Source organism: Mustela nivalis (assembly GCF_964662115.1).
Source record: "Mustela nivalis genome assembly, chromosome: 18".
NCBI classification, from domain to species: domain Eukaryota; kingdom Metazoa; phylum Chordata; class Mammalia; order Carnivora; family Mustelidae; genus Mustela; species Mustela nivalis.
Genome location: NC_139037.1, coordinates 54,611,626 through 54,634,519, shown reverse-complemented (window position 1 = coordinate 54,634,519; position 22,894 = coordinate 54,611,626). Strand labels below are relative to the sequence as shown.

At 50.3% G+C, this 22,894-nt stretch overlaps 3 protein-coding genes across 5 annotated transcripts in view; 1 reads left to right on the top strand and 2 right to left on the bottom strand.

Annotated features, from left to right (window-relative positions):
* Nucleotides 1–18,779, bottom strand: part of IL4I1 (interleukin 4 induced 1) — a 37,571-nt gene extending 18,792 nt beyond the window's left edge. Inside the window, exon 1 of one of the 2 annotated variants that reach the window (XM_082710223.1) lies at nt 18,691–18,779. The gene's annotated coding sequence lies outside the window, so the exon portion shown is untranslated. Of the gene's footprint in view, nt 1–14,660; nt 14,669–18,690 lie in introns of those variants that run through there. The other variant, XM_082710227.1, reaches the window with a different exon arrangement.
* Nucleotides 1–19,276, bottom strand: part of NUP62 (nucleoporin 62) — a 24,638-nt gene extending 5,362 nt beyond the window's left edge. Inside the window, exon 1 of one of the 2 annotated variants that reach the window (XM_082710231.1) lies at nt 18,691–19,276. The gene's annotated coding sequence lies outside the window, so the exon portion shown is untranslated. The remainder of the gene's footprint in view (nt 1–18,690) is intronic. The other variant, XM_082710232.1, reaches the window with a different exon arrangement.
* On the top strand, nt 18,627–22,894 carry ATF5 (activating transcription factor 5). Its single transcript, XM_082710240.1, has 3 exons — nt 18,627–18,766; nt 20,323–20,619; nt 21,557–22,894. Exons 2-3 carry the CDS (start codon nt 20,442–20,444, stop codon nt 22,219–22,221), a joined length of 843 nt encoding a protein of 280 aa, XP_082566366.1. The 5' UTR covers nt 18,627–18,766; nt 20,323–20,441; the 3' UTR covers nt 22,222–22,894.

The following is a 22,894-nucleotide window of genomic DNA, read 5'->3' as shown; positions in this document are numbered from 1 at the left end:
CAAGAGCATTTATAAAAAGCTCTTTGTAACTATTAAAAAACTACAAGAAAAACAAGAGTCTGGGGGGGCTTTTCCAGTTTAATGGCTCACCATTTATTAAACGCCTCATCGGTTTCTGATACTACACATGCTAGGGATCTACTAACAGGGGCAAACACTATTGGTTCAGCCCCGTGCTATGCGCTTTAAATATATTATAGCTCACTCACTCCAAAAGCAGGTCCATTTAATAAACTGGGAGAGTGAGAGGCCCACAGAGGTCACCTAAGCCATGGCCCTTGCCCTTGAGGTAGTCAGAGACATGGGAAATGTGAACTTGAGTACCAGGGCTCTAGGTAGGGACAACGGAGGATGGGGGTGGGGAGGGGTCAATAAGGGAGCATTTTCCTGAGCTGAGCGTGGAAGGATACGAGGTCAGGGTTAGTCAGGTGGATGGGAGGAAGGGCCTGGGTGAGGCAGAAAGGTTGACACAGGTGTGTCTCTGGGGTGCTAAGTGATTTGGTGTGGCTAGAGGGACTGTGTGTGTGTACATGCAGTAAAGGGTTCACTCAGAAGGCCTGGGTTATCCACCCTACACATCAAAGAAAAGACTGGCCCTTTTCTGGTTCCTGTAAGATAACCTGCGAGCCCTGCCAACTTGACCTCTGCAGGGGCCAGAGACTAAGTAATGAGTCAGTCACAAAGACACTCCGGCCTATGTGACTGACCCCCTGTAAAAACTCTGGATGCCGAGGCACAGGTGAGCTTCCTTGGAGGGCAGTACTCCATGTGTGCTGTCACATGGTGTTGCCGGGAGAATTAAGTGCTGCTGTATGACTCCATGGGGAGTGGCCACTGGAAGCTCACCCCTTCTCTCTTCTAGACTCTGTCTGGTGCACCCTTCACCCGTGCTGATTGATTCTTTCCCCTTTTGTTGAAACCATGAATCTAACAGCTTTGCTGAGTTCTGTGAGTCTTTCTAGAGAATCACCGAACCTAAGGGTGGGTTTGGGGACTCCCGAGTACATCGTGTGTATAGTGCTGTGTGATGTGGCGGGAGCTGCTGGTCGGGAAAGGACATGTTGATGGCTCAGACTTCATTTTGCGTGAGTCATGGAGGGACTTTAGAGGTGGGGAGACTAACAAGGCCAGACCCATGTGCGGGAAACAGACTGGAAGGGAAGAAACTAGAGGGTCAGGTAGCTGGGAGGAGGGTGCAGTGGTGGTCTAAGCCAAGAGCCTGAGCGAGGGGCCAGGACTCTGGGGACAGAGAAGAGAAAACCTCAATTTGGGGAATGTGTGAGTCTGTGCAAAAATGGAATGAAGTGTTGGTTCTGCAGGGGCTGACTCAAGTGAACAAAGCCATCAACCAAGACCAGGACTTTGGGAGTTTCTCACACAAATGTGTCTTAACAGATACACACTATTCTGAGCTCTGAAATAGGCTTTCCACTTTACTGAAGGGGCAAGCTTTCCACAGGAGCAGCTGACAGTGCTTGGGTCAGGTGCTTAAGCCTGGGCGGCCACAGACGTGGCATCTGTAGCTGGGCCTGGAGTGAGGAAGGTCTGCCTCAAAGTCACCGAGTTACTGACAAGAGACGCCTACCCCACTCTGTCCCTGTTTGTCAAGCCACATCTGCCTGCCCTCATAGCCCAGGGTAGTCGTAGATTCTGAACGACAGATTCGTCCTGTCCCCTGGCTTTGAGGACCACGGTTCTCTGCCATCACCTCCAGCTTCACTCAGGTCCACTAACCTGACCTCCCCAGTTCTTTGCTACTCCAAATTCCATCTTTATCTAATTTATTTCCTTAGCCCTATTCTGCGCAGTTATGACAACACAGACAAAACAAACTCTCTGTACTGCAACATTCACTCACGCAACAAACATATCTGAGCACCTATGCATGGGCCCTGTTCCAGACCCTGGGAATATGGCTGTGATGGGGAGAGTGAGTCCCTGCTCTCATGGAGCTTCTCCTCCAGCAGAAGAGACAGACAGGAGAACAACGAACTTCATAAAGGAATCCTCTGTCACACTTTAATAGGCTAAGCATTATGAAGAAAGAAAAAGTGGGGCAGGAAAAGGGGAACAGGGCAGTGGCATGGGGGTAAAGAGGTTGACTGAGTCATACTGAGGAAAGAGCTAGAACAAAGGCCAGGGGCAGGGGGGTGTGGCCATGACAACAGGAGGCCAGTATTGTTAAGGGGCAGGGGCCACACTGTTTCCAAGCCCAGGGACTGATTCTCACTCCCTACCCCAGCCCATTTCCTGTATCTGGAGCAGGGGTGTTTGGGAATTAATATGAGGGGACCTTGGCCTTGGACCAAAGGAATGGAAGGATTGAGAAGGCAATGTGTGTGTGTGTGTGTGGGGGGGGGTCTATGTGACAGAATAATGGCCTCTATACATGTCCACCCCCTAACTCCAAACCTATGAACACGAGGGCTCACATGGCAACAAGGACTTAGCAGATGTGATTAAATTAACGGTTCTGAGATGGGGAGATTACCCTGGATGGACTGCATGGACCCTAAATATAACCATGAGGGTCTTTAAAAGTGGAAGGTGGAGACAGAAGATGTGACCATGAAAGAACATTCTGAGAGATACTATGTCGCTGGCTCTGAAGACGGAGGAAGGGGTTCCAAGCAAAGGAATGCAGGGGGTCTCTATAAGATGGAAAAGGTAAAACATGGATTCTCCCTCAGAGATTCCAGAAGGAAAGAGGTCCTGTTGACCCATTTCTAACTTTCTGAACTATAAGAGAATAAATGGGTGCTGTTTTAAGCCACTACATCTGTGATCATTTGTTATGACAACCGGAAGTTGACAGAGGAATGGGGAAGAAAGAACAGGATGGACTCAATCTAGACAAATGGATGGGAAACACATCCTGGAGTTGGGGCCAAGGAGAGGCTGGAGAAGAGAAGTGATAGGGCCAAGGTGCACGGTCTGCCTCTGTGCAACAGGGCCAAGGGAAGAGGATACAGCAGTCACTAGGGCCTGGCAGCTGGGGAGCAGGTGGGAAAAGAACAGAGAGCTGTGATTCTGAGAATCTGGACATCCCCTGTTGCTGGGGTGACCAAATCAGGGGAGTGGATGTGTGCAAAACCCAGCAACAACAGGCCACCTATGTCCTATGACAGAGGGAGGGACAAGGTGGCCTGGAAACATGAGAAGGGCTGATGATGGTGACAGTGTCAGCCCACAGGGCAGGATTTTCTGCTTTTGTTCACTACTGTTATGCCCAGCACCTAGAGCAGTGCCTGGCATGCAGCAGGCACTCCATAAATAACTGTGAGGGACCGACAATCTGACAACTAAGAACTATCATTTACAGAGCACCACCTATGTAATGGTCCTGGGCCAAGAATACTAGGTAGGAGCACAATGAATCCTTCCTGGATTGGAAACAGGTGATGTAACTTCAAAGTCACAGAGCAGCAAACACTAGTCCCAGGATGGGAAACCAGATCTTTCTGGGGCTAAGTGCTGAAGTTCTGCCTGGAACAGGAAGGAGATGCCAGAATTAAGTCTTAAAGGATGAACGGGGCTTTCTGGGCAGACAGGTCACCGAGAGAGTAAGATACACAGGCCAGCTTTTGTACTCTTTGTGGCTGAAGCAGCAGGCTTTGGGGAGAAGGGGTTGGGGGCCAGGTCACAGAGGTAGATTGCTAGGCTTGTCCATCCAGTGGAGACAAAGCTGTAACATGGTTTCCCTTCCTGATCCCATAGCTGTTTCATCTTCACACCTCAGAAATGTAGTGACCCTGGGGCACCTGGGTGGCTCAGTGGCTCAGGTCATGACCTCAGGATCCTAGGATCGAACCCCCCATCAGGCTCTCTGCTCAGTAGGGAGCCTGCTCCCTGCCCCCCCCCCCACCTGCCTAGTTCTCTGCCTACTTGTGATCTCTGTCAAATAAATAAGATCTTAAAAAAAAAAAAAAAAAAGTAGTGACCCTTCCACACTAGGATCCTCCACTGGGGATGCAGATAGCTGCTATCCCCTTTCTTTACACCAGTTCAACTCCACTTCATTTGGGGCAGCAGCGAGTATAGCCAAAGAGCTCTATTTCTCAGGGCTTCTCGATGGGGCTTGGGATCATGAGTCCTGGGTTTTCTAGTCCACTGATGGACTGGGATGGGGACCTGCAGACAGTAGCCCTGTAGCTGTCATTAGACGTCCAGACTGTGGATTTCTGTGTGCTCTGAGGAAAAGGGTCTTGTTTGTCCTTTTCTGTCAGTCACTTGGCAAGACTCCACAGCCTGCTGGCCAGAGACCCTGCTTCTTCACTCCTAATTCTGGGATCTTAGGTTCTAAATTCATCCCCATGCCTGTTTTATCACATGAAAAACAAGGATTACAGCTCACAGATCTGCAATGGGCACTTAGCACGCTGCACTCTTGGCCCAGGAAAAGCTAACCTCTTATTAATGCAAGTTCTGGCAGCAACTAGAGCAGATGCTCCTGACATTTCAGCCCCATGGCCACCTGGTGGCGCTGCCAACAATGCTGAGGCCAGGGAGCAAAGGAGCTATCACAATTTAGCAATTTAGTGGGGCGCCTGTTGACTGACTGAGTTGGTACAGCGAGGGGCTCTTGATCTCGGGGTTGTAAATTCGAGTTGGGTGGAGAGAGTACTTAAAACATAAAATTTTAAAAAATAAATAAATAGGGATGCCTTAGTGGCTCAGCTGGTTAAGCCTCTGCCTTTGGCTCAGGTTATGATCTCAGGGTCCTGGGATCCAGCCCCACATCCGCTTGGGAGGGGGTGTGTCTCTGCTCAGCAGGGAGCCTGCTTCCCCCTCCCTGCTTGTGATCTTCTCTGTCAAATAAATAAAACACTTAAAAATAAATAAAATCTTAAAAAAATAATAAATTAGCAATTAAGACTTGGAGGACATGTGATGACAGACTCAGAGAGACCAGAGTAGGAGAGAAACTAGGGAGCACAGGAGATGGCAGCAGGAGAGAAAAGGCAGAAAATCAGAGGCTGAAGGGACTTTGCCTTTGGCCCCCATCGACCCAGCCAGGGAAATCTGATTCCCCGCGGGAGCTCAAACACCTGCTGGTAAAAAAACAAAACAAAACAAAACAACAACAAAAAAAACACCTGCTGGTACCTTTGCCACCGTGCTAGGGGGGAACTCCCTGTCCACTCTGCTGTCACCCGTTGTCCATCCCTTTCCCCTCCCCCTCCCCACCACAATCATCTCTCTTTTCTGGGTTGTCTCACCAACATGTAAAACAGAGGTCACTGGCCACTCACCCACCCCCAGTCCGTGCATGCTGCTGCTGAAACATCTCTTGAATTAGTTCTTTCTCCCTCTAGTCAAAGATAAACTCTCTAACCCTCAGGAACAGGCGAGCTGAGAGCGCCAGCCCTTCAGGAATGGAAATCAACTGATAGCAGCAAGCTGCTTGCTAGCCAGACCACAGCCAAGGCAGTCTACAGTTGCAGGCAGGGAAAGAACAGCAGCATGCTAGGTGGGCTCCAGAGCAGGGAGGGGTCGGCGTAGCCAGACTAGAGTGTACCATGAAGCCGCAGGAGGTGTTTATGTGAAAGGATCTTGTTTGTTTTGAAGGCCTTCCCCAGGCGGCTGGGGAGGAGCTGGTGGTGTTCTGGGCCACTCTGTCAGGCTCTTACACAACCACCATGCCTGGTGGGCATGGGCAACTGTGGTTGCCGGGAACAGAGCCTTCCCGAGAAAGGCAGGAGCCTTTTGTAAGCCAAACTGGCAGCAGGGAAACTTCGGTGCTCCCGGCAGTGTGAAGGCTTCTCTGCCACAGGGTATGGTATCCCCAGCAGTGAAGGCAGGATTGACTCCCCCGCAGTTTTCAAAAGCCCTCTCATCCCCTTGGGCCACTTGGGATTCTGGTCCCAATTTCCTAAACCTGTTCCTCCCTGAGGACCCCCACATTCAAGGTCCTTCAATCTCCCAGGTATAATGAACTTGTGTTAAATATTCGACCTGTGAAGAGAGGACACAAAAGAGGCATGTCTGTCCATCTGTCTGTCTGCTCTTCGGGGGAGGAGCTGTGGAAAGCCTCACAGCCGGTTTCACTGCTGCTTGTCTTTTCCCCCAGGCAGTGTTCCATGATCAGATTCTTCAACGCCCCTGCACGCTGATTGTTGAGGCAGCTTTGTCACACGTGTTCCATTTCTCAACCTACCCAATAATGTGGTGCTGGCTATTTTATTTTCATTTTAAAGATTTATTCATTTACTTTAAAGAGACAGAGAGCACACATTAGTAGGAGAAGGAGCGGGTGGCTGGGTAGGGAATAAGTGAGAGAGAGAAGCAAGAGAAGCTGACTCCCTGTTGAGCATGGGGCTCCCCCGGTGGTGGCTATTTAATTAAATTAATTAATTAATTTATTTTTAAAGATTTTATTTATTTGACCGAGAGATCACAAGTAGGCAGAGAGGCAGGCAGAGAGAGAGGGAGAAGCAGGCTCCCCGCTGAGCAGAGAGCCTGATGTGGGGCTTGATCCCAGAACCCTGAGATCATGACCTGAGCCAAGGGCAGAGGCTTAACCCACTGAGCCACCCAGGTGCCCGGTGGTGGCTATTTTAACAGTTAAAAAAAAAAGAAAAAAAAAGTGAAATTTACATTTTCTGTGAACAGATTGTTTGTTCATGTGGTTTTACGTTCCAAAGGGAATACTGTGGTCTCCGTCCTCCCCCATCCCCACAGCCACCAGCTCTCTTTCCCAGAGACAAGCAGTTAGGTTTCCTGTGCCTCTTTCCAGATTTTTTTTTTTTAAATTCATTTAAGCAAATGCAATGCGCGCTCTACCCCTCTGTACACGAGAAGGTCACCTGTCAGACCCACTGTCCATTTTCACTTACTCTACCTTCAGACTCATTTATGCAGGCTTGTCATCCTCATGGGACGGAGGACAGCCAGTCTAGCAGAGGCACCCACAACATGCCTTGGCTGCTCTCTCCTATGGTTGCCTCGAGCTGGTACCCAAATGCTTCTTGGATTCATAGGTTCCCAGCCTTCTCTTCCCTTTCTTCCTTCCCCTGAAAAAACTAGTTTTACCCCAAGTCACTTCCCAGCTAATTAGCAATTACATTCTTTACTCCAAGGCCTGAATTATACCCAAAGAAGCTCAGGTGGTGTGGGAAAAACAGTTCCCCCACAGGGAAAACAAATCAGGTTAAGACCTATGTGGAAAAGAAGTCAGGAAACAAAAGAATCGATTTTAAGGAAGATTCTAGAATGACGACTCAATATAAAATAACGTGAGTGGAAGAGATCTGAGGAATTCTCTGGTGCTGGGCCCCCTACCTATTTTGCCAAGAACTGTTTTCTCTTCTACTGAAAGATTTTTTTCTCTAACTGCATTTAAAAAAAAAAAAAAGATTTTTATTTATTTATTTGACAGAGAGAAAGATCACAAGTAGTCAGAGAGGCCAGCAAAGAGAGAGGGGTAAGCAGGCTCCCCACTGAGCAGGGAGCCCAACGCAGGGCTTGGGATCATGACTTGAGCAGAAGGCAGAGGCTTAACCCACTGAGCCAGTCAGGCATCCCTCTCTAACTGCATTTTTTTTTTTTTTAAAGATTTTATTTATTTATTTGACAGAGAGAAATCACAAGTAGATGGAGAGGCAGGCAGAGAGAGAGAGAGGGAAGCAGGCTCTCCGCTGAGCAGAGAGCCCGATGCGGGACTCGATCCCAGGACTCTGAGATCATGACCTGAGCCAAAGGCAGCGGCCCAACCCACTGAGCCACCCAGGCGCCCCTCTAACTGCATTTTTAACCTTTAAATTTTAGCTGCACAATTAATACATAAGTCCTTTCTTTAAAAAAATGTCTTGCACATCACCATCAAAGCTAAGATTCTCTTGATCACTACCCCCCACCCTGGTTCCCACACCTGTGAGGTAACTGCTGTTAAAAGCTGCCTTGTATTTTTTATCTATGTATTTGTATGTGCATTCATAGCCTGAGGAGATGAAATGATTCTAATCTTTCTTTTCTCCAACCATACTCCAACAAGCATGCTTCTTCACACCTTCTTTGGCACAGGCACTTTTCCAGGGCAGATCCTCAGGAGAGTTGCTGGCTATGGATACTTGCATTTTGGTTTTTCTAGGGGCAACCAAATTACCCTCTAACTTGCCTCTAACCATTTTTATTCTAATTGGCAGTTCCTGGAGAGAATCATTTCCCTACAAGCTGCCAGCACCTGAAATTAGGAAACTCTATCAATCTGATGTACCAACTACATTTATTAAAAAATGATAAAGCGCCAACCATTCAGCACTCATTGTATGCCAGCATGGTTGGGTAATTCACAGATATCCTCATTCATTCAGTCAGCACACATCCACTAAGACTGAGAACAGGACAGGCCCTGTGTGGGCAAACAAAGACAGTATGTCATGGTCACCACCTTCATGAAACTTAGAGTGATAAATATAAAGAAAAAGTTACCAGAATTGAAAAGAAGCACTGAAAAAAAAAACTCGCACACAAATATACAGAGGCATTATTCCCTATAGCCAAAGTGCACCCTCGCTGGCAGCCACTCTTTCCCTCCAGCATTCCACTGCAGCCCCACTTGTTCTTGACTGCCTAAGTATTCCTGCCTTGGGGCCTTTGTACCTGTCGGTCCCTCCTTCGGGAACACTCCTCCCAAGTGTCCCCATGGTCACCCTTTACTTTCTTAGTCTTTGCTAAAACTACTCAGTGAGGCCTTCCCTGACTATCCTTAGGACTTAGCACCATCTGAAATAGTAATATACTGAACTTATGGATTTCATTTGTTGTGTCTCTCCATCCGAATGTCAGCTACATGACGGGCAGCAGTTTTTTCTGTGGTTTCCACTGTGTTATCCCCAATGTCATTAACAGCTGCTGGCCATCACAGCACTCAGCAAATGCTTGTCAACGGAATAAAGAGATCCAGGGGCTGCTTTATGCCAGGTGCTTATACAGACTCCTTCAGTCCTAACCCCTCCAACTGCAAGGAAGGTACCACCCGTATTTCCCTTTTAGGGTTAAGTAACTTGTCCAATGTCAACATAAATGTCAAAGTGAGGATGATTAAGGTAAGGTCTTCTGCCCTCAACTAATTCAGAATTTACTAAGAGTAACAAAGAGATAAATGATAGGATGACACTGTGAAAGAGCTCTCGTAGAACCTACTGGAAGCCTAGAGGACACAGTGAGTACCTTCACCTGGGGAATGGGTTAAGGGGAGGGTCAGGGAAACACCCCTTGAGGAGGAAGTGCTATTTAAGCTTGGTTTTGAAGGATATAAAGGGAGTTAGGGTAGGAAGGAGTTAGGTCAACACCTCATTCCAGGCAAAAGCTTAGAAAGGCAAGGGCTGTTGCCTTGTGGAACGGTATTGAATACCTGTGTTAAAACTGCAAGATGCTGGGGCGCCAGGGTGGCTCAGTGGGTTAAGCCTCTGCCATCGGCTCAGGTCATGATCCCAGCGCCCTGGGATTGGGCCCCACATTGGGCTCCCTACTCTGCGCGAAGCCTGCTTCTCCCTCTCCCACTCCCCCTGCTTGTATTCCCTCTCTCGCTGTATCTCTCTCTCTGCCAAATAAATAAATAAAATCTTAAAAAAAGAAAAAAGAAAAAAACAACAGCCCACAAGATGCCAGGGGTGCCTGGGTAGCTCCGTTGATTAAGTGTCCAACTCTTTTTTTTTTTTTTTAAAGATTTATTTATTTACTTGATAGACAGAGATCACAAGTAGGCAGAGAGGCAGGCAGAGAGAGAGGAGGAAGCAGGCTCCCCGCTGAGCAGAGAGCCCGATGCGGGGCTCGATCCCAGGACCCTGGGATCATGACCTGAGCCGAAGGCAGAGGCTTTAACCCACTGAGCCACCCAGGCGCCCCTAAGTGTCCAACTCTTAATTTCAGCTCAGGTCATCATCTCAAGGTTGTGAGTTGGAGCCTGCAACAGACTGAATGTGGAACCTGCTTAAGATTATCTCTCTCAGGGCGTCTGGGTGGCTCAGGTCATGATCTCAGGGTCCTGGGTTCAAGCCTTGCATCAGGCTCTCTGCTCAGTAGGGAGCCTCCTCCCCACACCCCCGCCCCACCTGCCTCTCTGCCTACTTGTAATCTCTGTCAAATAAATAAATAAAATCCTTAAAAAAAAAAAAAACAAAAACTCTCTCCTTCTGTCCACTGCTCTCCAAAAACAAACAAACAAACAAACAAACAGAACAACTCCCCCCCAAAACTCATACCACCAGAGCCAAAGATGATACACAAATGACCAATAAACATAGAAAAATATGTTCATCATCACTGGCCATCTGGGAATGCAAATCACAACCACAATGAGATACCAGGTCACATCCACCAGGATGGCAATAAAGATGGACAAGTGTTGGTGAGGATGTAGAGAAATCATAACCTTCACTCACTGCCTATGGGAATGGAAAATGGTACAGCAACTGTAGAATTCCTCAAAAGGTTAAACTTTGAGTTACCTTATAACCTAGCAATCCCAGTCCTTGGTATCTTCCAAGAGAAATGAAAACACATGTCCATCCCAAACTTGTACATGCATATTTGTAACAAAGAATATCAACAAGCCAAATGTCCATCAACTTATGAATAGATAAAATGTGGTATATCCATGAAATGGAGTTATCACTCAGCTTTCATTTTTATTTATTTATTTATTTAAAGATTTAAAAAAAAAATTTATTTGACAGAGAGAGAGGGGGATGACAAGTAGGCAGAGAGGCAGGCAGAGAGACAGAGGGGAAAGCAGGCTCCCTGCTTCCGAGCAGAGAGCCTGATGCGGGACTTGATCCCAGAACCCTAAGATCATGACCTGATCGAAGGCAGAGGCTTAACCCACTGAGCCACTCAGGTGTCCCATCACTCAGCTTTTAAAAGTAATGAAGTATTTGGGGCACCTGGGTGGCTCAGTCAGGTAAGTGTCCACCAACTCTTTTTTTTTTTTTTAAAGATTTTTTTTTATTTATCTGACAGAGAGAAATCACAAGTAGATAGAGAGGCAGGCAGAGAGAGAGAGAGAGAGAGAGGGAAGCAGGCTCCCTGCTGAGCAGAGAGCCCGATGTGGGACTCGATCCCAGGACTCTGAGATCATGACCTGAGCCGAAGGCAGCAGCTTAACCCACTGAGCCACCCAGGCGCCCCGAGTGTCCACCAACTCTTGATTTTGGCTCAGGTCATGATTTCAGGGTTGTGGGATCAAGTCCCACATGAGGCTCTACACTGGAGTTGGAGCCTGCTTAAGATTCTATCTCTCAGGGAACCTGGGTGGTTCAGTTGGTTAGGCATCTGCCTTTAGCTCAAGTCATGATCTCAGGGTCCTGGGATTGAGCTCTAAGTAGGTTCCTTGCTCAATGGGGAATCTGCTTCTCTCTCTGCCTCTGCCCTACATTCTGCTCATGTGCTCTCTTAAATAAATAAAATCTTAAAAAAAAAAAAAAAAAGAAAAAGGAAAAGATTCTCTCCTTCTTAAAAAAAAAAAAAAAAGAAAAAGGAATGAAGTATTGACATATGTTACAAAATGGATGAAGCTTCAAAGCCAGATAAAAGACCATCTATGACGTTATTACATTTATATGAAATGTCCAGAACAGGATAGACAAAACTAGAGACAGAGAGCAAGTTAGTGGTTGCCTGGGATTGAGGGAAGGGAGGGAACAGGGAGTGACAGCTAACGGATATGGGAAACGGGGTTTCTTTGGGGAATGATGAAAATGTTCCAAAAATTAGATTGTGGTAACGGCTGCACAACTCTGTGAATGTACTAAAACCCACTGAATTGTACACTTTAATAAATGGAGGTGTGTTATACAATACCTCAAAATAAAACTAATAAACAGACCAACCGGGCATGGGTGGCAGGAAGGGATTGAGAAGGCAGAAGTGAGGTTACAGAGGTGAGCAGGGGCCAGGCTCAGTCCTAGAGGGCAGGGGCTAGGCAGAGAAGTTTCCAAAGATAGGATCATGCTTTCTTCTGGGGACAAGTGAAACTGGCATGGGAAGGAGACTGGAGTTGAAATGCTTCTGTCAGCTTTAAGCCCCTCAGGGGCTCCCCGAGAAATGCAGCTGGGCATGGGGGGTCAGATAGAGAGGGACCTAAGAGTACGCAAGGTGGGATTTTATAAAATTCTATTTTGTAGAATCACACTCATCTGTGCTCCCTTCCCAGCCTCACTCCCTGTAATCAACACTAGCATCTCAGGGGAGAGGCAGTGATGTCACTGGTGAGGGAGAAAAAGGTCCAGGCTGGGCTGTGGCAGAGACCGTTGCCATGAAGATGGTTTCTCTGGGGACCAGGTGAAAGCCACCAGAAGTTGGGGGTGGGGGAGAAGAGTAGCTTTGACTCTGAGAACCAGAAACCAATCACAGCCCCAACCTGCCTCTAGGTATCACTTCCCATGCTAACACTTCTGGAGATTATGTGCTGGGCTGTTTGCAATGCTTTACCTGCACTGGCTCCCATCTTTATGAGGTGGGAACTGTTCATGACCCAATTTCACAGACATACAAACTAAAGTCAAGAGAACTTCAGTAACTTACCCAAAGTCACACAGGTAGTCAGTACTGACCCACGCTGTCCGATTCCAGAGCTGAGCTAACTACACGTGAGCATCTCCAATGTGACTTTTCCACCCCACCCCCATCACGTGCCATATCTAATACTTCCTTCCCATTCTCTAAGGACAGCTTGGGCATGTCTGTCACCTTCCAGACCTGTGTTTCACTCTGAATCCAGTTCAGTGCTGTCCACCTTCTCCAGCTATAGGCGAGACTCCTGAAGGCTCAGAGTGAAGGGGGAGTGATCAGCTGCTCTTCCCGTTCCTGCCTGTGGAATCTGTTCCCAGTCTGCGCAGGGGCAAGAAGAGAAGGGCATAGGGCTCTTGAACTGAAAGGGAGGCTCTGCTGGTGCTGACCCAATGCTCTCCAGGGGCAGTCCCCACATGTGTGGGGGGCACCTGAGAAGCATGGGGGCCATTATGGCCCCCTGCCTCTGCCCCTCTCTCTCTTGCTCCCCTCAGCTCCCACCGTTACTGGCCATCCCAGGAGTACTGGCAGGGTTCAGGTCCTGCTTCCTTCCTCTGTGTTCAAGTCACCCAGTGGGAACTATACATGTGGCCCACCCCATGGCAGGGGGTTTCCACTTCTTTTCCCCCATTTGGAAGGATGAGCTGGTTTGCTTTGAGAAAGGGAAAGCAGCCCTGGTAGCCAGGTCCTGGCATGCTCCAGTCAAATAGAGCAACTCCAGAGGATACCAACATCAGGCAGGGCCATTCTGACTGTAGTGGTGCAAGACCACTGTGGAATCATATTTCAACACAGTCAAAAGCACAAACATTGTCCAAAGCATAAAAATGACCAACCTCCCCTTCCTGGCTCAGCGCTAACGGGTGATTCTCATATTAACCACAGCATTAGCTCTGCTCATTCCTCTCCAAAGTTACTGAACTTAACCCAGCTGCCATTCTAAGTCCTCCTTAATACCCACTTCTTGAGATGCCCTTAGCGCCCCAACGGTGCGTAGCTCCTTAGCTGCAACAGCAAGAAACCCAAGTTGTTCAATTACATGTGTTCCTGGTGGCCTCTAGCTGGAGGCACAGCCAGTTGATAAGGGACACACAGGGTAGTAAGACAACAGCCCCTCTGTGTTAGGCACCCAACCCTCAAGGACAATTCCTGGGACCTGCTTCGCTACTTCCCCCCAGACACAGCCCCCCCTTTTAAAAAATATTTTATTTATTTATTTGACAGAGATCACAAGTAGGCAGAGAGAGAGGAAGAAGCAGGCTCCCTGCTGAGCAGTGAGCTGGATGAGGGGCTAGATCCCAGAACCCTGGGATCACGACATGAACCGAAGGCAGAGGCTTTAACCCACTCAGCCATCCAGGCACCCCAAGCCCTCTTGACTTTACAGGATGGGACTGGGTCTGAACAAGGCCCTACTCTTCCTCAAATTTGGATCAGTCCAGCAGGGAGAGGTGTGGTCCAAATTGTCAGCAACTCTGGAAGGAGGAGTACTTGGCTCCTTTGGTTCTCTGCTCAAGGCAGAGAGGATTACAGATCTGAGGGTGAGGGGATATTACGGAACCAAAGGTCAGGGACAACCTGCAGTCTGAGAGTCTCTCCACACTCATGGTTTGTTAGGGTTTCTCTCAATTACTTGCCAACCTTTTAGAACTGTATCTTACAAAAAATGCTGGATTTTCAACTTCTGTACAATCGGGAGCTCTGCACCGCCGGGCCAGTACTGCTACCCAGCAAGTTGGGCCACCCCTGAGCCACACCTATGCCTTCTGGGTGCCGGGGGCTTTGCAGGCCTCTCCCTGACACACGGCCTTTGGGTTTGCAGAGGTGGCTCACTCGCTGAGCCAGGAACAGTCCTACGTCTTTTCATGTATCATCTCTTTGGTCCTCATCTATTGACCTCTGAGGGTTGTTACTGTACTCAATTTAGCGACGAGGCCACTGCAGCATAGTATCCTGCTGGAGCTCACAGAGCTGTAAGTGATGGCATCCTGAGCTCTAGGGCACTATGTGGTCAATCACCTTCAGTTTGCCTGGTCCTTTTCCTATAGCTAGTCCCGGTGGGCACCGGCAGGGGCACCCTAGGACTGACCCTAGCCTTCATCTCCTAGATGAGAAAACAGGCTCCTAAAGGGAGGTATGGCAGGCTGGACACTGGCTCTCCAAGGAGATCCTCATCGCAGTCCCCAAAACCTGTGAATGTATTACATGGCAAAAGGGGGTTTGCAGATATGACTAAATTCAGGGTCTTGTGATGAAAACATTATCTTGGACTATCTGGGTAAGACCCAATGTAACTGTAAGGGCCTTGGTAAGCTAAAGGGCAAGATCTTCAAAGGAGAAAACAGGAGAGGAGATGATGGAAGCAAAGATCAGAGGAATGTAAAAAGGGCCATGAGCCCAGGAGGACAGCCACCTCTGGAAAAGGCAAGAAAATGGATTCTCCCCTCTAGCCTCCAGAAGGAACACAACCTTGTGAACCTATGTTAGACCTGCAGTCTTCAGAATGGAAAGGGAATAAATATTGTTGCTCTGAGCCACTAAGTTTACAATGGTATGTTCCAGAAGCCACAGGAAACCTATACAGAAGATGGCTGAGGTGCTGGAGTTGGTGCAGCAGCGTGAAACCTACCTAGGCTGGAAGACCTGTGGCCGCCTCTGCCCAGTGACACACGACGGGAGCAGGGAAGGGCTCTGAAGCTACTGGGCCACGTGGCAGATCGATGCTGTACATGCCTGGCCTCTACACTGCCTTTTCCCCAGCTGGGATGGCCTTGGCCTTCCTGCCCTTGTTTGCTAGGACGTCCGCCTCCGCCTCCTGCCCCCACCCCACCACCACCTGCATGACCCAGGTACCTGCCCTAGTGCCTCTTCAGAAAGAATCTAGGTCCATCTGATGCAAACTCTATCCCTTTTCCATCATGCCAGGCTGTCAGCTTGATTGGGAAACCAGCGAGGGGTGGCTGGTGAGGAGGGCCTCCACTAGCATAGGGGAGATGGGGAGGAACAGGTCGGAATCAATAGATTTGGCAACTGTGAGCTGCAGCAAACCTGCAGTGAAGGTCTGGATGAGGTGGCCTCCCAGCGGGCTATGCCCTAGGCTGGGGGTCAGGGACTTCATAGATCTGAGGGAAAACAGGCTCTCCCTGGGGTTTGTAGGGCCCTGGAAGCTGTGCAGTATTGCAGAGGCCTGGGCTCTAACTAGCACTGTGATTGCGCACAACCCTCTTCAGCTCTTGGGACCCCAGTCTTGCCCATTGCAAGACAAGCAGGTTTACTTCTGCAATCAGCGGCCCCTTCTCAGATATACAGGATCCTGCACAGGTGGCTGCTCTCCAGGCGCCCCCTGTCCCCATCTCTTTCCAATTCAGGGCTCTAGGGCTGTGCTAACCAGGAACTGTTGCCAGGTGAGCCAGGGCCCCCAGAGAATCCCCTCCACTCCCCCTCCCCATCAAAGAGTCTGGGTGATGCAACCTGCCTGCAATTTTCACCTCACTCCCCAAGCCTGGCTCCTCCGCACTGAAAAAGAGTCCCCAAGCCCCACCCATGCTCCCAGTTCAGGACTTGAAGGAACTGGGGCACCTGAACCCAGGGACACTCTGCAAGCTGAGCGAGGAAGAGGCATCTGAGTCCTGGAAGTGCCATGGGTCTGGGTCAAGAGTAAGCACAGAAGGCTCAGGATGCCAAGACCTGGGCTCAAAGGTAGCCACTGATGACCCACCACCCACAAATTAGGATACACCGGAAAAGGCTAGGGACCCAAGGGTGCTAATTGGCACCCACTCAGTAGGAATCAGTTGAGCTGATACCAGGGCTGAGTTGGGGGAGATCCAACAGCTAGGGAGAGAAAAAGGTGCAAGGGGCTGGGACAGGAGGACCAGTGTCCCTGCCCCAATGTCTCCTCAGTCAGCATAAGCGGCATGTAGCTGGCAACAGGATTCCCACACGAAGCAAGTTCATTTCCAGTTACTAAAAAATATTCTACCTGGCCACCCTCTCAAACACCCATAATCCCAGTCTCTTAAGACAAAACCAAATTGAGGGGTATTACACAGAATAACCAACCAGCACTCTTCAAAGCTGCCAAGGTCATAAAAACCTAGCAAAGTCTGAGAAACCGCTGCAGACACCAGAGGAGGCTAAGGAGACATGATGACTAAATGTGACATAGCATCCTGGAACAAAAAAACAGCATTAAGAACAACTAGTGAAATCAGAATAAAGCAAGCACTTTAAAAGCACACACCGATGTGGGGTCTTCAGTTGTGACCAATGTACCACTGTAATGTAAGAGTCAACAATGGGGAAGACTGGATGAGGGGTATATGGGAGCTCCCTGTACTATCTCTATAACCTTTCTGTTAAAAAAAAATTATTCCAAAATAAAAACTCACTTAAAAAATACCTTGTTCACGTTTACATGCTAAAAGATCTTTTCAGAAGACCACCCAAGAAGCAACCGCTGTTAACCACCGTGTATATTGCTATGTTTCTATTAACTGAACTCCATCGTTTATTCTGGTACTATTTGTGGAAACCGAGGCACAGGGAAGTGAGAGAAATTGCCAGCAACCTAATAAGTCGGGTAGAGTCAAGGTCTGAACCTAACAACCTGGTGCCAGAATCTGTGCTTAACCACTACTCTATCCTGCCTAGGTAATAACTTAGCTCCTATAGGTCAAGTCCCCAAATTCTGGCAGAGTGGACAGTAAGTGCTCTAAGTGAGAGGAGTCAGATCTCAAGACTTCCTGCATGGAACAGAAGCCTGCATATCTTCAATCTCAAGATAAGGGTTCCTCCACCTCTTCAGCCACACTGAATGTTAAGCTGAAGTCCTGGTGTCCTGCTGTGGACAGATACAAGATGGGAAATGAAGGGGTTTCTGAAGCAAAGACCCACACCCACTTGGGCTACAGGAAGGGCTAGAACACAGGGAGGGAATGGTCAGGAAGCCCCCTCTCTTTTAGTAAAGGGCAGTGCACATCTCCCTATTTTGGGCATGGTTGGTAAACTGATCCAGTGGGGGAGAAGTGAAACAGAGGACCCTCTGAAAGGAATTCCGGATGAGAGCTTAGAAGAAGGGCTCATGGGAGGTGGGCAGAGGATAGAGAAAAGAGAGAGGGTGATGATGCCTGTTTCCCTGCAACCGCGCACCGCCAATGCTGCTGAGCGTCCACCATCTGGAACCGGGAAAAGTGGGGATGGCTGGCAATTAACTGACGCCCTGAAGGAGTGAAGAGGACACAAGAATGATCTACCAGCAGGGTTGGATGGTCCAACGTCTGGGGCTCTTGCCAGGGCTGGAGGAAGAGTTGAGACTGGACCCCAAACTGGACCCCCAGGAAGGGGTGGGGTTATTAAAAATAAAATACGTCATACAGGCACATAAGAGCACGGCTCTGGGTTTCACAGGCATCGAATTATTTGACTTTCACCAGGCAGAGTCAACTATTTTCCTCATTTTGTATGTAGTTCCCGATCTACGAGACTACAGAACTTATTTGCCACCGTCGCGGGTCGGAGATTTGAACGGCGCGCGCGGTCTCATTGTGACTCACACCAGAGTCTAACCCACAAAAACGGTTCTCAGCGTGGGGCGGCGGTTGGGGGACGGAGACTAGCATGTGGCAGGCCGGAAATTCGGGAAGCGGGGCTAACGAAACGAAAAGTGAACTGGTGCAGGTCTCAAAAACAAAACAAAACAAAACAAAACAGGGACCGAATCCCCAGAATCGGGGGGGGGGGCTGGACCTTAGAGTCAGAGAGACAGAGAATAGAACCCCAGAGTCAGAGGGAGCAAAAGGCCACCCACCCCGGATCAGGAGGAGGGGGCCGGAACCCCAGGGGTAGGAACGAAGACGGGACTGGATCCCCAAGTCAGAGAGAAAAAGGCTACACTTTTGGGGTGGGGAGGGGCCCGGATCCCAGGATCCCGGAGAGGAAGGGGCTAGGCCCGCCTCCCGGTTGGGGCCACGCGGGGCGGGGCGCGGAAGGATCCGGGCGGGCGGGCCGTGCTGCGCCACCCTCGGTATATCTGTCCCCAGTCCCCGCGGCCGCCTCATTCCCCGTCCTCAGATCACAATATCTTCTCAGGCTACCAAGACGCCCTCTCCGCCCGCGTAGCCCCGGCTATGGCTCTGTAGCCGCGACCCCCTCCGTGTCCCGGCCCATTTCCGCGCTTACCGCGCTTGCGCTCTTCTCTACCGCCTTCTTTTCTTCAGCGGAGGCCGCCGCCGCCTCTCCTTTCCGCAGCCATGGAGTGAGTAACCGCTCGCCCCTCCCTCTCCAACCGCCTTTCCCGCCCTTTCGAAGCTCGCGGCCTTCACGACCAGTCGGGGGAGGGGGGGAGACGAGAATGAGGAATCACGGTCGCGCAGGCGCAGAAGGGGAAAGACGCGCCGTTGGCACGTGGCCGAGCATGCGCATTCGGCCCGATGGGGGAGGGTGCGCTCTCTGGGAGAATGTTGGCGTTTGAAGACAGTCTGCGTGCAGGTGCGCCTGCGCACTAGCCCCAAGCGGGGAGGGGTCAACGAGTCTGTCCGCGAGCGGTTGCTCACGTGCACAACCCCACCAGAGCCCGTAATTTTCTGTGAAGGGCGGACAGTAAGCAGCCGCACACGCGCACTGAGTCCCACAACCCCCGTAGGTGTGACAGCAGTTGGATCGGTAGCGGAGCATGCGCTTTGGCCCTGGGCGAGAGAGCCGCGCGTGGAAGGGTCGGGGTGAGGGCCGGGTTTTCCGCCCGCCTCTTCCTCTCTCCCGGCTCCACGTTGCGCAGGCGCATAGCACAATTTATGTTTCATTCAGGCACCTGCTGGGGCGGTGGCTGGGGCCGACTTAGATTGACAGGGCAGAGGGGAGGCTTAGAGACTAGGGGTTAGGAAGGGGGTGGAACTAGGAAAACTGCTGCAGCGAAGGGTGGGGCTTGGGGTGGGGCCTATTTCGATAGGAGGCGTGGTCACGCTAATTTAACTGAAGGGTGGGGTTTCGATCGGAGAAAAAGTGGGGCCTCTGGGGAGTCATCGCGAAGGGGTGGGGCTAAGGTAAATAGAGGCGAGACTTGGGCGGGACTGGGCGGTCATCGCAATTTTCAAAGGAAACCGCGGAACGTGGTAGATAAACCACATTAGTGGAGGGCTAGGGCTGGGGGAATTCCCCTGGGAACTAATTTGAGCTGGCCTCTTGGGATGAGGTGGAGCCTAAAGGAAATGCTTAGAGGAAGGGGTGTGGCTAGAAGAAAATTCTCCTGGGATTGAATTTTTTATGAAGTGGAAATTCCCTTGGGAGACCATTAATTAGGTTTCTGCATTAGAAGGAGTGGGGCTTGGGAATTCTTTAATTTTTAAATTTTAAATTTTTAATTTTTTTTAGATTTATTTATTTATTTATTTGACAGAGAGAAAGAGAGAGAGATCACAAGTAGGCAGAGAGCCAGGCAGAGAGAGAGAGGGGAAGCAGGCTCCCCGCCGAGCAGAGAGCCCGATGCGGGGCTCGATCCCAGGACTTGGGACCGTGACCGGAGCTAAAGGCAGAGGCTCAAGGCACTGAGCCACCCAAGTGCCCCATGGAGCTTGGGAATTCTAAAGAAAAGTAACTGGGAACCTAAAGAGAATTCCCTTGGGAGTATGTGGGAGTCAGAGATTTGGGGAAAGAAAGCACTGATTTAGAATTCCGATAGGGCAAGGTGCAGTGTGGAGTCCATTTGGAAGTGCAAGGGAGGACCCTGGGGACGTGGAGCTGTGGCTTGGTTTCTCTGCGACTTTGGTGGTGGATGAGGATGGCCTCTGACACTACCTCCTTTTGTTTTACTTGTAGGTCTTCCACTCTCGCCTTGGTGCCTGTCTTTGCCCAGCTGAGCAACCTCCAGAGCCTCCTTCCAGCTGTTGGTTCAGCCTTCCTCATTGCCACCCCTGCCCAGAGCCTCTGCTGCAGCCATGTCACTCCTGGCGACCCTGGGGCTGGAGCTGGACAGGGCCCTGCTCCCAGCTAGCGGGCTGGGCTGGCTCGTAGATTATGGGAAACTCCCCCTGGCCCCTGCCCCCCTGGGCCCCTATGAAATCCTTGGGGGAGCCCTGGAGGGCGGGCTCCCAGGGGGAGGAGAGCCCCTGGCAGGTAAGGGCAGGTGGGGAATGGAGGTGCAGCATGGGGGCAAGGGAGAAGAATTCATTGATTCATTCAATAAATATTTATTGAGTACCTGCAATGTGCCAGGGGTTACTTTAGGTGCTGGGGGATAGAGCTGAGACAAGACTGATGTAATCCCTGCCTTCCTAGAACTCACACTCTATTGGGAGGCAGATGGAAGACAAATTAGGTGATGATGGGTTGGGATAAGTGGGAAACACTTAGTAGCTGAGCTGGAAAATGAAAACAGCGTCCTAGGTTAGAGAGGATAGCCAGGAAACACATCGGAAATTTTTTGGCTAGGGCCTAAAGGCGGGGAAGGAATAAGCCATGAAAAGACTCAAGGGAAGAGCTTATCAGGAAACAGCATCCCAAGAGGCTCTGGGGTAGAAGTTATTTTATTCATTAGTTTATCCCTAATGCTTGGCACATAGTGGGTTCTCAATAATTAATGAATTAAAAATGAAACAGTCTCTGTTGTGTGTGTGGTCTAGTTTGCCCTTTAAAAATAGTAAGTCAAACTACAGGCATAGGGTAATCAGTAAAGCGGATGTTGGAATGGTTGAAGAAATGTCTGGTTGACTTTGGTTGTTTGGGTCATTGGTTGGTTGAGTGGTACTGTGACTGGTTTAATGGGTTGACTGGTTGGTTGACTGATTCAGTCTGTTGATTAGCCAGCTGGTGGTTAAGTTGGTTGACTGGGTAGTTGATTGGTTGGTTAACGGGTTGGTTAGATGTTTGGTTTGTTGGCTGGTTTGTTGATTTGGTGAATGGTATGATGATTCATTGATTGATGGGTTGACTGGTGGGCTGCTTGGTGGTTTCACTTCATGCATGGCATGAAGGAAACAGGCGTGAGTGAGCACCAGGCTAGGTGGAAGACCAGGAGCTCAAGGATATTTATGTCTCTCCCCCAATCCTCCAGGTGACGGCTTCTCTGACTGGATGACTGAGCGGGTGGACTTTACAGCCCTCCTGCCCCTGGAACCCCCCTTGCCCCCAGGTGCCCTCCCCCCACCTTCCCCACCCCCACCTGACCTGGAAGCCATGGCCTCTCTCCTCAAGAAGGAGCTGGAACAGATGGAAGACTTCTTCCTTGATGCCCCACTCCTCCCACCATCCTCCCCACCACCACAGCCACCACCCTCAGCACCGTCCCTCCCTCTCCCACTCCCCATCCCCACCTTTGACCTCCCCCAGCCCCCTGCCCTAGATACCCTTGACTTGCTGGCCATCTACTGCCGCAGTGAGACTGGGCAGGGAGACTCAGGGTTGGCGCCCCTGCCCCCACCACAGCAGCCCCCTCCCCCTCCCCCTCTGCCCTCTCGCCCGGCCCCCTACCCCAATCCTGCCACCACTCGAGGGGACCGCAAGCAAAAGAAGAGAGACCAGAACAAGTCAGCGGCTCTGAGGTACCGCCAGAGGAAGCGGGCAGAGGGCGAGGCCCTGGAGGGCGAGTGCCAGGGGCTGGAGGCACGAAACCGGGAGCTGAGGGAGAGGGCTGAGTCAGTAGAGCGCGAGATCCAATACGTCAAGGATTTGCTCATTGAGGTGTATAAGGCTCGAAGCCAGAGGACCCGGAGCAGCTAGAGGAGCAGGGGCTTTGGGCGAGAAGGGACACTGGTCTTCAGCTCCAGCTCGCTTCTGTTTCTGGGGCTGAGGTAGGAGGGTCTCTCCCATCATCCCCTGGTCTGTCTCCCCCCACCCTCTTTCCCTTTGTCTCCTCTCCTGTCCATTTCTGAACCCGATCCCCTTCTCCCTCCCCAGAATCATGGAGTGTTTGGCCTCAGCCAACATCTCCACTCCTTAAGTAACAGCTGAGGGCCTGGGGCCTGCAGGGAGTCTGTGGAGCAGGGGAGAGCTTGCAAACCTGGCCTTTCAGACGGAAGCGAGGCCAGGAAGCAGGGCAGAATGAATGTGCAGCTGAGGACAGGAAAGCCAGCTGGGGACTAGGGCAGGGAGGGTTTCAGGAATGGCCCCCTGCTTACAATATAAGCAAAAAGCAAGCCAAGTGACCTTGGGGAAGTGTATTTGGACTGGAAGCCAAGAGGCGGCCAAGTTCACAGAGCAGGTGAATATGCAGGTAGACTGGGAGGTGGGCAGGGGGGGTGGGATCCCGGCGATTGGTGACTGGGTGTTCATTTTAGCTCTGGGAGGAAATCAGTGTTTGTGAAGGTGTTGGGGAGGGGCTACATCTAGGGGAGGGAGGGCAGGGACTGATCCTTTTGATGATTCTGAGTGGAAATAAAATGAAGAATTTCCT

Coding starts and splice junctions, on each gene's coding strand:
- ATF5 (XM_082710240.1), top strand. CDS start 20,442: ATGTCACTCCTGGCGACCCTGGGGCTGGAGCTGGACAGGGCCCTGCTC. Junction 20,620..21,556: donor GGGAGGAGAGCCCCTGGCAG/GTAAGGGCAGGT, acceptor CCAATCCTCCAG/GTGACGGCTTCTCTGACTGG.